This window comes from Centroberyx gerrardi, chromosome 6, assembly GCF_048128805.1.
Source record: "Centroberyx gerrardi isolate f3 chromosome 6, fCenGer3.hap1.cur.20231027, whole genome shotgun sequence".
NCBI classification, from domain to species: Eukaryota; Metazoa; Chordata; class Actinopteri; order Beryciformes; family Berycidae; genus Centroberyx; species Centroberyx gerrardi.
In genome coordinates this window covers 23283686-23299786 of record NC_136002.1, presented here as the reverse complement: position 1 = coordinate 23299786, position 16101 = coordinate 23283686, and the positions used below count along the sequence as shown (strand labels likewise).

The 16101-nt window shown below is 39.8% G+C and overlaps 2 protein-coding genes across 2 annotated transcripts in view; both read left to right on the top strand.

Annotated features, from left to right (window-relative positions):
- Positions 1 to 2062: 2062 nt before the first annotated feature.
- Positions 2063 to 4861, top strand: serpinf2b (serpin peptidase inhibitor, clade F (alpha-2 antiplasmin, pigment epithelium derived factor), member 2b). Its single transcript, XM_071914660.2, has 8 exons — positions 2063 to 2113; positions 2218 to 2292; positions 2430 to 2712; positions 2885 to 3028; positions 3350 to 3538; positions 3782 to 3924; positions 4100 to 4304; positions 4509 to 4861. Exons 1-8 carry the CDS (start codon positions 2063 to 2065, stop codon positions 4859 to 4861), a joined length of 1443 nt encoding a protein of 480 aa, XP_071770761.2.
- Positions 4862 to 6448: 1587 nt separating this feature from the next.
- The window catches only part of rpa1 (replication protein A1), a 37905-nt gene continuing 28252 nt past the window's right edge, over positions 6449 to 16101 (top strand). Inside the window, exons 1-10 of the mRNA XM_071914617.2 lie at positions 6449 to 6576; positions 6982 to 7029; positions 8439 to 8517; positions 9297 to 9405; positions 10046 to 10134; positions 10342 to 10413; positions 11702 to 11816; positions 13155 to 13257; positions 13378 to 13446; positions 13775 to 13967. Of these exons, the coding sequence (XP_071770718.1) occupies positions 6547 to 6576; positions 6982 to 7029; positions 8439 to 8517; positions 9297 to 9405; positions 10046 to 10134; positions 10342 to 10413; positions 11702 to 11816; positions 13155 to 13257; positions 13378 to 13446; positions 13775 to 13967 (907 nt within the window). The 5' untranslated portion in view covers positions 6449 to 6546. The remainder of the gene's footprint in view (positions 6577 to 6981; positions 7030 to 8438; positions 8518 to 9296; positions 9406 to 10045; positions 10135 to 10341; positions 10414 to 11701; positions 11817 to 13154; positions 13258 to 13377; positions 13447 to 13774; positions 13968 to 16101) is intronic.

The window sequence follows — 16101 nt, the reverse complement described above, 5'->3', positions numbered from 1 at the left end:
TGTTTTCTATTAGTTCACCAACATTGAATCCGTAACTCTTGTCAACACGCCGTATTTATTTGCCCACACAAAATTGGATTGACCAAGTGTGGTCAATCCAATTTTGCAATCAAGCTGTCGTCATGTTGCCTCACAAAGATTTAATGTGTCATGATATTATCATCTGTCCCTTGAGATATTGCATAGCCAATTGTCAGGCTTCAATGTTTGACCCTGGATCAGTCTCAGTAGCTACATTTACAAACAAATAGTGACTTAAATGAGGCCCCAATCAATGGAAGTTGATATTTAACTGTTTGCTGAGCAACTGCCAATCCGTTACACTCGGGGAATACTGCCATTCACGTTCACTTAGTCTCTCTTTTTTTAGACAAGATAGCAGGACTTTTATCTAATTTAATTCAAGGTAAGATGAAATATGTTTTATTAACTTATTGGCACACTATTGTAATTTAATTAATTTGAAGTCTTGATGGGATTTGCTAGTAAGTAAGTAAACATTTTACACATTCAGATATTCTTATTCGTGGATTCATTGTGCTCATGTAAGGTTTATGAAGGGGGCTATATCAATTACTACTTTTGAGATAATGCATTTTCTCATCTTTGGATATCTATGGGGAATTGAATACAGGACTTTTTTTAAATTTTATTTTTTGACACATTGCCATAATGCACTGATATTCAAATAGAATCACTGCCAAGACCAGAGTGTTTTTGTGTATGCTTTGTCAAACACGTCTGTGTAGCCTATACAAATTATTTAAAATATATATATTTGAATATTGGGCTGTGGTCCAAACTGAGTGCACACGCTTTGCAGTTTCACTGGAGTAGTCCTGAAGGAAGGTACATCTTTTCTGTGGCTCCCATGTTTCAGGTGTACTGCCAGATAATTCTGGTTCCTTTCAAAGAGAGAGACACTAAGCAGAGGGAAGCTATTTGAGACCTGCAGCCAATACAGCAAACAAAGATACGAATCTAAGGTGAGAATGTTTTTTGTTTTATGATGTGATTTTATGTTTTTTTTATGTTGGGATGTAACCATGACTGGGAGTATTGAACTCTACAGAGCGATATTGGTTTATTTAACAATGCTAGAGGGGTTTCAACAAGATTTGAACAAGTTATGTTTATTATTACATAGAAGTGAGTGTGCCACACATTGGGCCTCATGCAGGAAGCGATATACGAACAAATGTTCTCTTATTTTTGTTCGTATCCACGATTTGTTCTTATTATGTTAGTACCCATTGATTTCTGGGATTCACCAGTGTTTTCTTATGTTTGCTCTTCTCTTAGGTAAGAGAAAATTTTACGAGTGGTCGAGAGCACTCTTACCAAGATAAAAAAAAAGACATCTCGTTTTCACAGTCCACAAATTGTTTGTCCAATGCAAGGAAACATAAGTTTTAAATTTGAGTAACATAAAAAAACGCATGAATATCATACAATCAAATTTAGATTATGTTGAATTAATAATAGTAATTATTATAATTAGTAGCTAATTAGTAATTATAATGATTGATTATTAAATTCGTGGGCTAAAGAAATACTATTGGTCCACTGATCCCAATTAAGACTATAAAAACCCTTGGATGATATTGCGTGCGTTCAGCTTCTGAATGGCTTACATATTGCTCTTAGATGCTTTGGCCATCCAGGCCTTACGCAGAGAACGCACAGATCTATTTGATGAGACGGATGAATGGCTGCTGAGCCGTTTCAGATTGACTAGAGTGTCTCCAATTCTTGCCCATGTGCCAGAGTATTTGCACACGGCACAACACCTGCCCTTATTTGGTGTTTAGGGGGCGTTACCTATGCTAATAACAAACAATCGGCCACGCGCCTCCAATTTATGATCAAGTGGGATTCATCATTCAGCACACCTGGGTAAGAGCAGATTTGGATGGTTAAGAACGTTTGGTGCATCTGGAGTTGACTTCTCTTATTTTTTCTCTTAACAGAAAATTAAGAGAAAATATAAGAGAAATTTAAGAGAATGTTGCTGCATGAGGCCCAACATAATTTCTCTCTGTTCCAGCTACACTGTAAGGACATGGACCTTCGTCTGACACTCCTGTTGATCTGTCTCTGCAGAGGAGTCACTGTAAATCACTGAAATTAATCATAAACCATTATTACACTATATTATAATTTATGCTGATTGTGTAACGGAAATGTCATATTTTATACTGTGTTTCTTGTTAGCAGAGTGCCGAGGTGGCAGATGATGAGGCAATCCCGTTGGTGCCTCTTATTCCTTTGATGCCCAGCCACCCCATTGAGGTTAGAGGCAAAGCAGGAGAGTTTGAATGTTTTTCCTCACTGTCCTTGTTTTGTGACAGCAGTGTTCTGACCGTCCGGTCAGAACATGCGGTTCATAAGCCCTTTTACTCAACATTTTCTCATATTCTTGCCCTCAGAACATAAACCAAAGTACACCTGAACCAATAGATGTAAGTACCACACAAGATCCCCCAATCGCAACAACCATGACCACTGGGCCCAACGGGGGCTCATCAGAGGAAGAGCAAGATGGGGATTGTCTGTCCGTCGGCCGAAGCCCGCAGTCCAGGGAGGCCATAGCCGCTGCCATCCAGAAACTGGGCATGCAGCTCCTGCAGAACCTGGAGACAACGGCAGAGCAGCCCAATGTGATCATATCTCCTCTCAGCATATCATTAGCGCTCTCCCAGCTGGCTCTGGGTATGGACCTCACTTTGCTGCTTTTACATGCCAAATTGTACTTTGTGTTTTGTACCACATTTGATAAATGTGTGCGAGCAACTGGTTGTCCTAGTTTACAGTGTATATATAAAGGTTTGCATGTTGCTCTGTAAATTGTCTCAACTGTTTGTTTCACTTCTCTTCATTTCAGGGGCAGCAAATGAGACAGAGGAGCTTCTGATGCATCATCTCCATACAAACACGTTGCCTTGCTACCACCAGTCCCTGCATAATGTTTTGGTGCAGCTCAGAAACAATGACATGCAGATTGCCACACGCATCTTCCTGAGCCAAGGTTACTGCCTCCATGAACAAGGCGTTATGTCTGGGGAGTTAATTCAAAGCCAAGGCCTTAATGAAACAACGTGTCTGGAATTATGCTAAAATGATACTACATTATTCTACATAGCACCATTTTCTGATTGTCTTGTTGCAGTTTCTTATAGTTATACCTTTTGATGTTTTTCTTGTTGCAGTTTCTTATAGTTACATTACATTACCTATTACCTAATGTTGCTAAAAAAAAAAGAAAGCGAGTGGGTGAGTGAAAAGTGCTGCTCTACAGAGCAAGTTTAAGAAAAATATAGTCTGAGAGAGTCTTTGATGTGTGTTCTAGGGTTTGAGCCAAAGGAAGACTTTGTCCATGAATCCCAGCAGTTGTATGACTCAGAGCCAGTGGCCTTGGAAAGCCTGCAACAGATAAACGATTGGGTAGAGAAGGCAACTAATGGAAAAATGACTGACTTCCTGTCTTCTTTACCACCCAATCTGCTCCTCATGCTCATTAATGCTGTCCATTTTAAAGGTAAATAAGAGCTGAAATATCATCACAAAACACACAGCATCTTTTTAAGTGGTGCATAGGATTATGTTTGTTAAGAAATGTTAATTTACAAAGAAGAAAAATGATAGCTGGTTATTTCCTGCTGTGTTGCTGGTAGTTTTTTATTTAGCATTGATAACCTATATAGTATATATTTGTATTGTGCTGCTGATTCTCACTGACTCCTGAGATAAAACTGACATCCCTTGTCCTTGTTTCCAACAGGAGAATGGAAAGCTCGATTTGACCCACGCTTCACCTCTAGAGGTGTGTTCTACATTGATGACAAGCACATGGTTGACGCTGAAATTATGGAAGATGCCAAACATCCCTTGAGTTTATTTATTGATAATGAACTGGAAGCTCAGGTAAAGTCATCGTTCTGTCTTTTCTTCGTAGCCTCATCATTGTCCCTAACACATATCTCTCTCTTATCAGCCTCCCTTGTCTGAATGAATATTTTCCTCCTCTGTTATCCATAATAATGAAAATGACTTGCACTACTTCTTTTCTTTCACAACTCCATTTCTTCTGCCTGTGCAGGTAGCGAGCTTCCCATTCCAGAAGTCCATGAGTTTGCTAGTTGTCATGCCCATGTCTGGAAAGGTGAATGTGTCATCACTTGCTGCAAAGCTGAATATCTCAGACCTTTATGAGCGTCTGCCCAAAGAAAGGGCCGTACAGGTTAAAGTCCCCAAATTCAAACTGGAGTATTCTCAAGAGCTACAGGACGTTTTTACCAAATTGGGTAAGACCGCTCTACTGTCTATCGTCACTAAACTTGTTGAAAATACTGTTAAACCTGGTGAAAATATGAGGAAAATGACAGCTGCAAAAATAGATTTTTACAACAGATGTCAAATTACATGATGAAGTTATTCATGTATGCTATTGAACCAAGGTAAAACTGACTTAATCCCTTGACTTCAACCCGTCCTTTCTATTCTGTTAGGCCTAGGAGAGATGTTTACTCATCCCAACCTGGCTGGGATAGCAGACGGCCCCCTGTTGGTTTCCAGTGTGATGCATAAGTCCAGCATGGAGATAAACGAGGAGGGTGCAGAGGCTGCTGCAGCGACCACTGTGGTTATCTCACGGGCGTCCACCCCCGTTTTCTATCTCAACCAACCCTTCCTTCTTGCCCTTATGGATGATATGACCCAAGTACCAATCTTCATGGGTGTCATCAACAACCCTAATCCGGGAGCACCTATCTTGCAGAGAGGAGATCCAGGAAGCAAAGATAAAGTGGGATTCCCAATCGACAAGAATTACGTAGGCTCCTTTGGTGGCCCACCTAAGTAGGAACTATTACCTACACAGCTGTCCCAAGGAAACCCAGACAAGGAACTCAGATGGCTTCATGACTGTACAGATTTATCGTACAGTATACAGTTAGCTGGATCACAATGTGTGTCAAAACAGATGCAATCCCCCCCCCCCCCCCCCCCCGTTTCATTATAAAGTAAACACAATGAGGAGCCCAGAATCCCCTGTAAAATTCATGTATTCCTTAGAAAATGTTTTTGCTGCAGTTAAATATTAGAAATGGTCTATAGCCACTGTAAAATGTATTTTTACAACAATAAAATTAGAATTATTTGATAACACTACAAACTTGCAAGTTTTCAAAATGTATGGCCAAACCAAAGAAAGGAACAGCTCGGTATAATTTCATGGCACTCTATAGTGCATCAATGTGTATTTTGTTGCATTTTTTAATGATGTTATGTAACAGGATAATAAATTCAGGTGATACAATTCAATTATGAAAGACATCAAGTTTATGTGTTTTCCTGTATCACATCTTGAATCAAATAGGCTGCTCTATGCATGTCGATGCGTTCAGGACAACTGGGAACAGGGAAGTTTCCAACCCAAGGTGAGGACTATAGGGCATGTCCCAGTCGGGGTGGAAATTTAACACTCATTACATTAGCCAGCAGCCAAATGCTAGCAAGTTGTGGTTGAAATACTGTCTACTCTACCAATCACTTTAGCAAGTAGCTAACCACTATTGGGAGGTCCTACCCATAGACTGTAAAAAAAAAAAAAAAGTTTCTACCCCAGCACCCTTCTCCTTTAGTCTACTCCTAGATGCATCCTGGTAGGTGATGGAAACAGTGCTGGAATGCACCCATCGTATTTGGCATAATCATGAGAGGCTGAGCCAAAAATCGTCCGTTAATCTGGCTTTGGTCAAATGGGTGGTAGAACATAGGTAGGCCTATCCTAAAGCACACTTTTACAAAAAAATAAATAAAAATAAAACAAATAATAAAAAAGAGGAATACAGCAGGATGATAGTAGTCTACTTCTCATTTAGTGTTGCCATAATGTTTGACTGCATTGTAAAAGGGGAATAGGGTTTGCTGTCACATTTCTTTTTGTAGATATTTGTTTTCAATGATTATCAGCTGTAAACAATTACTAAGTAAATTAAGTTTAGTTTACTTCGTCAAATGTAAATGCCTGTAACACATTGTCAAAGATGACCCATTAAAGTCAGAGACGTATTTCTAACGTGATCCTTTAAAGTAAATTAGCATGAGGAACACAATATTCACTTCAATATAATATAGCAATCACGTTGTTCAACAACATGGCCTACAAAAGTTTTGTTTTTGTCTAAAAGGTGGTACCTGAAATTTCCCACTTTCCACAAGTAGGTCTTGAACGCACTGTCCTACGTGTCGTACACATCGGATCAGCGTGATGCGTCACGTTACGTATGGCGCTGATAAATACGGCTGGTCTCGGGTCAGTTTTACGGTGTTTCCCCAGCTGTGATGGTGGGCTTCAAACTGATGTCAGATCTGTGAACGGAAACGGAAACTGGAGTAGTACATTATGAACATTGGCGCGTTCGTGCGAGCAATTGGCGCCACAGACACAATTCAGGGATTGCTGTCAGCGGTACATACATACAGTTGGCTGTCTAATATCACACTAAATTGTTCTCTTTACAGTTGAACAAACTCTGCGCAGACATGACGAAACTTTCAGAAGGAGCGATAGAGGTAAGAATCGGCTTTGCATCATATTTTATCATCTACAACATGAGTTTATAGTAGGAAAATATTGAAGGTTAACCATGACATGGTGCTGTGACAGATCAAACTGTGGTCTTTGTTCAGCTGGGGTAGCAGTTATGGTTTGCTAGCGAACTAACGGCTATTTTGTTTTTGTTTTTTGAATACCATCTTCCATAGCTGAAGCAAAATGGCTTTCTAACGTAACTTGCTAACGTATCTTAGTTTTTACTTTGTCAGCCACAATGGAAACTTGTAGAGAATTTGTCTCTGTAATGGAGTAGCTAACTGCATTGTTGCCAGATAAAATATTGTGTCATTTTTTTTTTTTAAAACCTTGTGCCAAATGCTGTACTTGACACAAATGACATAACTCGACTTTTTTGTTTACAGGCTCTATCAAATGGTAATAGCGTCAGTGACCCAGTGCTTCAGTTGGTGGTGAGTATATGGTGCTAATGCTTTTTTACTTTCATAACCTGTAACAGCGACGCTGGTAATACAGGGTAGGCCTATGACTATGCTAAGATATATCCCAGGTTTGTAAAGTGGTAAAACAAAATTATACCAGCACATACAGACCATCCCACATACAGAAATCCTCTTCCATGAGCTGCATCTTTGTCTTCTCACAGATTTGATCAGTCACATCTACTTAGACTAGCTTTAGGAAGCTTTGCATTCAGCAAACAATGATTGTTAAGGAAGACAGATTTACATAATAAAATGCTGGGTAAGAAATAATGCTGCATAATAAAACATCGAACCTAGCCAAAGGCCCTATCCACAATGTGGTTCAACCGATAAGGCCAATATTGATTATTATATTTTTAGACTGAAGAGTCTGATAGCAAGTATTTTGTGCCGATGTTCAAAATCATCAAATTTGACTTTTTTCATGCCAAAACGCTAGGAGCATTTAGTGATTGCCACAGAACTGTATTGCTGTCAGTGTGGAAAAGCCTCTGAAACAGCATTAAGACCACAATGGGACATAAAACTCTTCATTCATACCCAGACTAATTACATTCTTAAGCTTCTCAGCTCCGTAAGGCAGGGTGACCCACCACACCTATTCAATGGCAGGGGAAACTCTCGGAAACATTAGACCTTTTTAAATGAAGAGTTCATTTACAAAAAACGTAATTGAACAATTCAATGAATTAATGTTTTGTATCTAGCTGTAGTCGGGGAGGAACCTCCATCATATCCATAGTGGACAACACTGACTGGCCGATATCTGATATTTAATAACAAGCCAACATCTGCCTGATATATCTGCCCAATGTTGCTACAGTCACTTTTAATCAATATTTCGGGGTTGACTATCAGTTAGTCCATAGTTTTGTTTCACTTATCTGATTTGGTCCGGAGGAGTTTGAGGTTTCAATCCTCTGTGAATATCGAGGGATGCAATATGTTTAGGAAAAGTTTACAGGCGCCCAAACTACTACTATCGTTTTATCTAAGATAAGCATATGAATTGATCAGTTGTCCTTAGTTTTGTAGAGTCATGACAGTCCTACTCTGATATATGATGTAGCTTACAGTATGAGTTAGATTAATGGGCTTGTTATAAAATAGAGTGGTGTTTTAAAAGGAGCTGTGCAGAGATTCATTTACAAAAGACAGTAGACAAGGACACAAGGGAGGGAATGACTTTGCATGTGCCTGATCATTTTTATTTTATTTAGGAAACATACTTAAATGGTTTGTTACATATACTCAATAAAATGAATGCTGTCATGTCGGCATGATCAAGTAAACATACAGTGTATTTTAGTGAGACAAACTTTTATGCTTTGATTTTATTGAGCTGCTGTTGGACTTGTGTATCTTTTGTATCTCAGAACATTCGCAAGATTGATGGGGGAAACGGTCCAGCCCGCTTCCGGCTAATGATGAGCGATGGGCTACACACTATGTCCTGTAAGTATATATTTTATATATATGTTTTTATTAACTTTTATTTACCCAGGGCAAGTTTTGCAGAGTACACAGACACTTTACGGCAACACCCTTCTTCAGATTAATATAATTACATACATTAACACATGGGAGTTGCCCAGTACAACTATGCCACTCTTCTACTAATGGCCACTGTTAGCAACTCCTTTCACCTTACTTACCCAGATTCTCCAATGCAGTCTGGGGATTCAAACTAGCATTTCTTCAGTCATAAGCTTGCCTCTCTAACCTTTAGGCCACTGCTATCACTTGAATAGAAAAGCAACCTTATATCCTTAGCAGACAACCTTATATCCAAAACAGATTGTTGCATGACAACAGTGAGATAAACTATAAGCCAAGATTACAATTTTCTGCTGTGGTTAACATCTGCATTTGATTTTATTATTGTTTATGAACCAAGATTAGCTTCAACACTCAGACAGCAAAATTATCATTTAGGGCAATGTTGGATCTTGGATTTCCCTAACAGATATTATCTCATAAACAAAATGTCTTTGGTTTGTTTTTAAATAACTACTAAAAGTAGCTGGTGGTTTGATTGTGTTCACTAATATGCAGGGTTTCCCTTTGCTTTTGGAGAAGCTTATGTGGTTAAATTGTCAGCAGCATGGACAGTGAATAAGGGACATAAAGACTATGGGTGGCTGGAAGAGGGGGTATCCTCAAGAGCCCCCTTGTTGAATGAACTGGAGCTGCATGACTCTCAACTCCCTTGTCACATTTCTACCTCTTTGCAGCCTTCATGCTCTCCACCCAGCTGAACCCCATGGCTGAGGATGACAAACTGGCCCCAAACTGCATCTGTCAGCTTAAGAAGAATGTGACCAATGTACTGAAGGATGGACGGTATGGAGCGTTTCTGTTTATTTCTTATCTTTCTAGACTGACTGGCACAATCAATTGACCCTAAAAAAAGAATGCACATTCTTCCTACTATCTTGGATGGTTCAGATGATATATGTGAACATAAGCAACTCTTCCAAAGCTAAAACCCAGAGAACCAAAGTTGTAATCTTTGATTTAATCAGGAGTCAAAACCTGGAGTTGCTCAATTGTCAAATAACTGGAGAGTAACTCTTTTGGATTCATTTAATATATTTGAGCTTTACATCTATGAGCTTTATTTCATGTAGTAGTGCTACCCATAAAATGTGCCTGTATACTTGAAAAAGCATCCTGGGTGCCATCACCTTGTCTACCAAGTTGATCTCCCATTAATTGTCAGTGGAACAACTTCAGGATTTGTCTGTTGATGACATCATCAATCTAAACTGTCAAAAGATCAGGGGAAGACTGTAAAAATCAACTTTTCGGGACTTGATTCTTTGTCTAAAGCAGAAAATAATCATAAACATGCACACACATTGTGTTGGCAACACTTGGGGACAGCTACACATAAATGCCCACTGGAGGACATAATTAAAATGCCCGTCACATCTCTTCTTTCTTTTTTTTTCCTGCTGTTCATGGCCATGTCTTGTTACAGACGGGTGGTTGTCATTCTGGACATGGACGTTGTCAAGCCTGCTGAAGACGTCGGTGGGAGGATTGGAGAACCCACTCCTTACACTGAAGGTGATGCTTCAAAACACAGTGAACCAATCTCATAATACTATGAGATGTAATTATTTAATGCATGCATAATTAGAACCAGTGCTCAGTAAGTTTGTTTGTTTATAAGGTGAGACTGATCTTCAAACCTGCATTATCCTTGTTTTTTTTTGTCATTTCTGTGCCACAGTGGTGCAGAGTGCTAATTCCAATGTCAAATCTTGCCTGCAGGTCAGAGTAAAGGCCCTCAGTCAGCCCCCAACCCTCCAGTCCGCCCCCTGCAGCCGCAAAATGGAAATGATGGTAAATGCAGTTTTTTTTCTTCTATAAAGTGAAATAAAATGGGCACGATTCTGAAGCCATTTTTTCAATATTTCAGATTTTTTGCATGAGTATGTATTTGGTGTTGCCAGTGTTAATATTCAATGCACAAGGCTTGTGCAAGGCTAACCACCAGATGGCAGCATTTCTCCATTGCTAACATACTTTTTGGTGACCCAGAGATTTGCAGGATATGAGAGACAAGTAATTTTGACAGAAACATTTGCCTTTTCAGCTCCTTCTCAACAACTTTTTTCCTCTGGGTTGACCCTCACAATGCTGCTGGCCTTCCCTTTTTTATATATTTGATATCATAAACTGTATAAACCATGAACCTGTTTTGTTGGTTAGCCAGCTGCATGCATAGGACTTTGTTTTATGCCATTTAGAGACAGATGTGCATGTATGGTAGAAACCCTAAGAACAATGTGGTGAACAGCCATTACTTTAAGTTAACATTTGACACCAGTAGAGATTTTTATATTAATCCCATGAACAAACAGATTTATTTTTGAAACACTGGCAGTTCATGACAAAGATAAGCAATGGATCATAACATAGCAAATAAGTTGGACCAGGAGAGATGTGCAATCCGGCTGTCAGAAGGCTTTTGCTGTCCTCTGTGTCATAGCAGGTATTCATCCCTCTAATCTGCCGTGTGGGAATTGAGGTTGTGGCGAGCACCCTCCTCATCAGCACAGTCATTGTTCATTTCTGTGTGTGCGCTGCTTGATCTGGGGGCTTAATTACCAGAAGTGCAGTGGTTGGCAAAGTGGGAGGACTTAAGTGGACACTTTGAACTCTAATCCTCCGCGTGAGACGCACACAAATCAAATGTGCAGCGCTTGTTCAAACGGAAAATCTCAAAGTCAGGCAGCACCGCTCTCCAGGGGGAAGAGCAGCTCCAGTTTGTTACAGCATTTCACACTCTGCCCTGATTCTGTGAAATGTGAATCATTCCGCTCACCGAAATGCCGGATCACACATCTCCACAACTTGGTTTGACAGGATTTTTGTTTCCTTTCTACTCACTTTCCTTTTGCTAGTTTTCCAAATCAACTGGTAAATATACCAGTTAGGCTCATTAGGTTTTTCTGTGATGAAACTTCCCTCATGAAGTGAGATAATTACAGTGATCAAGCAGTTGCAATCCAAAGAAATTGGATTTTTGTAATTCGTCTCTGATGAATAATGCATGTGCCTCTCACTTGACTCCTCTCCATCACTGCTCTTCATGGATCATTGATTTCTCTCTTCATTCCTCCACCAGTGAACAGAGGTTTCAATAGAGACTTTGGGAAGAAGGCTCCATCTGCTATGCCCAGTACTCCTGGGGGTTCCTCTAAAGTTGTGCCCATTGCCAGCCTCAACCCCTACCAGTCAAAGTGAGTGTCTTTTGATCACCAGAGGTGGACAAGATGGTCTGCAATTCATATCACAGTATATTTTCCATATTTGGGACAATAACATATCACAGTATACATTTAGAATTAAAAAAAATAACTCCAAAGCACCAGCAAAATGTAAACGATGTGTGAAATCAATATGCTACAATTTAGGCATTTGTATTGAGTTTCTGTAATATGGAAATTAAACATAAGGTACAGTAGGAAGATCAGTCCCTCAATGAATATCCTTGTGTCTATTCAGATCTGTAATGCCTCAGTGCAAGACAACCAGGTTAAGTGTTGCATATGAAAACTATTAGTTACAGACCATGTGAGGCAAGAATTCTTACCAGACTTGGAAGGCTACCTCAGGTAACATGTTGTGTTTGTACCGCACACTTTGACTTAAAGAATAATACAATAGTTCAAGTTCAAGTCTGTTTATTTGTCATATACACAGCCTACACAGGGTAAACATTGCAATGAAATAGAGTTTCACCTCTGGTAGTGAAAAGGAAAACAAAACAGAAAAAGCTGCTCACAGACCTAAGGTGAATCTGTTTTTAGGCCCTTTAACCTAATAATACTTTTACAGCATGTTAATATGCAAATTGGATGCAGTTAGCTCAAGAAGGCAAGGAGTCTGCTGTAGCAATTTATCAATGTCCAATAGCACCATGCACTTTGTTTCTTTTTCTTTCCCTTTCGGATGAAGGTTGATTGGCCTAGTTTAAATACCCTTACCATTTCAGATGCTACCTGATAGCAGGTCTACTACATGTTGCTCTATGAGTTGTTCCAACAGTGCCATAGCCATACAACTATGACACTGTCACCATTATTGTTTTTACTATGCTGCACATCAGTATTTAAACAGTGATTTGACATACCCAGTGATAGCCTGAAGAACACTTTTGAAAGGAAAGTTAGTTTTTTATATGTATATATATATATATATATATATATATATTTTCAAAGAACTTAGTGGAGGGTGAGAGTGACAGGGAGAGAGAAAAAAACTCTAATCTGTGCAGTGTGTGACTGTCACAGCTGTCAGTCAAATGGACTGGCCCAAAATATTATCATTGTGAGAAAGACGAGCTGAAGATTTTCTCTGCAGATGAAAAGTTTGATTGGCAGGTAAATCGATACCTGTTTAAGTAGTTGTGTTTTACAAGGGTTTTTGGGGATTTTTGGAAGGGGAAGTTAAGAATTTGCTATATCCAAAATATTAACAGTATGGCAAAAATCATGATGTTACACAAGTATCCACTTTGATACCAGTATATTTCTGACCATGAATGAATCACCATCAAACTCATCTCCCCCCTACAGGTGGACCGTCCGTGCCCGTGTCACCAACAAGAGCAGCATTCGCACATGGAGCAACTCTCGTGGTGAAGGCAAACTCTTCTCCATGGAGATTGTGGATGAGAGTGTGAGTTTTATGGTCCTGTTATTTTTCCAAATATTGTAAATGGGCTATCTTAACAAAATCTTTTCTGTTGGGAAGTTTGCCTGTGCTTTGGTTGATCTAATGGCTGTGTTTTTAATGCAGGGAGAGATAAGAGTGACTGGTTTCAACCAGGAGGTGGACAAGTTCTACGGCCTTATCGAGACTGGCAAGGTGAGACCTGCCTCCTGATAATGACTCAAAATGTTCTAATTATCTGCCAGTACTGTCTTTCACTTTGCTGTCTAAGACAGATTTGGCCACTGACTGTTCTATAAACAGCTGCCAGTACTTTGTGAATTGAAACCGCAGAGACTATGAATGAGTCATCCTGCTGCACTGTACCCACACAATAAGCAGCTTATGATCATCCACCAGCCTTTGTTGATTCCCCCCCTCCCCCCTGACTGTATGAAGTCGTATCTTGTTTGCGCCATTCAGTCAGGTGAAATACTTCCCAGATCTCTGTTTAACATGTGGTTCATCCGTCTGCATGGCCCAGGTGTTCTATATCTCCAAGGGTTCCCTGAAGATCGCCAACAAGCAGTACACATCTGTGAAGAACGACTACGAGATGACACTCAACGGAGAGTCCTCCATCATCCCCTGCGATGACAGCAGCGACGTTCCCATGGTGCAGTGTGACTTCGTCTCCATTGGTGACCTGGAGAACAGAGAGAAGGACGCCGTTGTGGGTGAGGAGCAGTTTGGCCAGCCGTGGGACCAACATTAATCTTAATTATTGATAACAAACGTAGGATAATAACGAGTGCGCTGGTGCTTTATAGGTGCTCAGGTGGAGGTAGGTGGGTATGCATGATTGGATTGATTGAATCCACGGTAACTTTAAAAACTCCTCCTGTTAACGCCTGTCATTAAGCGAGGGAGGCAGTCTATGTAAGATTTTCACTTTAAAGCTACACTAAGTGATTTTCCGACCATTAGAGGGTGACAGAAACCGCAACACATTTGTAAATAAACTCACAGCAAAGCTGTTGGACTACGGAAGCCCCAAAAGATAAACCTAGTGAAGGACTGTGCATAAAGGCTAATGGTTAAGATATGTACCTACGGAGAATTGTCACCGGTTACCAGACTCGCTTTGCCAGATTTTCCTCTCGCTGAAGGTTACATGACCCACAATGACAAGTGAAGAGGTAGGTAGCAAGTTTACTAGTTGAACAAGTTTACTCGCTCGCTTCATCAATTCTGCCATTACGATTTTTTTTTGCCCCTCCCACCCCTTATAACCGTGCAGGCTCAACCAGCTCCGCCTCCCCCAATGATGGGTGCGTAGTAAGATATGGCGGATCAGCAAACAGTTGTAAGACTGGAAAACTCTGATATGCCTCCTAAACTACCTTGATAGATCAAGGTAAAAAAAAAAGAATAAACGTTGGCATTGCTATTGAAAGAAAAAACTAATGCTGAGTTGGCATTGTTTCTCTCCTAGACAGGTAACAGATAATTTACATTATCTAATGTTTGTTATCTGGACTACTGCTATTGGGGAAACTAGTCTAGCCCTACTAACTAGATCTAATACCATCTAACACCATTTCCATTAATCAGAACCAGGCCGTGCAGAGCTGTGCAGGGCTGAGCCTGATAAAGGCAAAGTCCAGTTGGTTTGTTAAGCTGCTTGTCTGATATGCTAATTGTGGCTCAATTTAGCTGACTGAATCAAGGATTTTGATTTAGTGTGATTTTATGTTGTATTCTGTTCTCTAAATATATACACAGAGAGCAGTTGCCTAACAGTGCATAGGGGAGAGATAACATTATCGGCCATCAGCTCTATTAATGATGATCGTCTGGTCTTTTGGTAAAAGCCTTGCTAATGCACAAGAATAATTGGCCAATGTCGTCTGTTTTCATCTGCCACAGCAAAATTATTAGCCTTGAAGGCCATAATCTATGATTCACAAGCCCTAGAGTGTAAAATACAGCCATTACTATGTTTCACTTTTAGCTGTGTTGCACTTTACACCATGTTTCTTGTACCGTTATTATAGAAGTCATGCCACATGACCATGAGTAATTTCTGCAGGTCCTATCATAAATATATGACTCCTAACTGACTTGTGTTGTCCGTGTTCAACCATTTGAGAATTGATTGCATTTGTTATGCTCAGTGAGGGTGTGAATGCAGTGCTGTTTGGAAAGGGGGGTGGAGCAGGGCTTTCCCTGGCTCAAAAAGAGGCTTAAGGTGGTGCCTCAGTGCAGCTGGTCTGGCTTTCTCATCTTGTCCAACTTAACCCCCATACTCCTTCCATTCCAATTTGATGCTTTTATAGACACCAGTTGGCATAGACTGACATAACACTGTCCTAGTTGAGGCACTCCTTATCTTTTTAAATCCAGACACACACAGACACATAAAATTGTCAGTATTAATTCATCACTTAATTTTTTCCCAACAGGGATGTTTATATGTGGCTGTGATCTATTTTATTCCATGAAAGATGATTGCCATTGCCCTAAAAATGTCCAAGTACTCCTTATATTATCACAGGATAATCACAATTTGTCATCGTTATGATTAATACATTTTTATATTGAATCAGGTGTCGTCATGCTATGATAAATCAGACATGTACAAGATCTGTTTTCCCCAAAATGTTTTTGTTTTTTCCCTTTTGACTTATTTTGGAAACAATAAATGCATCATAAAAAATTCAGCTGTCCTATATACACTGAATGTACAAAATAAGATCATGACCTTGTGTATCTGAAGAGCCAAGCTGATGGTGTAGCTGTAGTTGTGTTTCAGACACTGGAGGGTCTATCGGCTATAAAGATCTCTGACTGGAGCGTGTTACTAACATT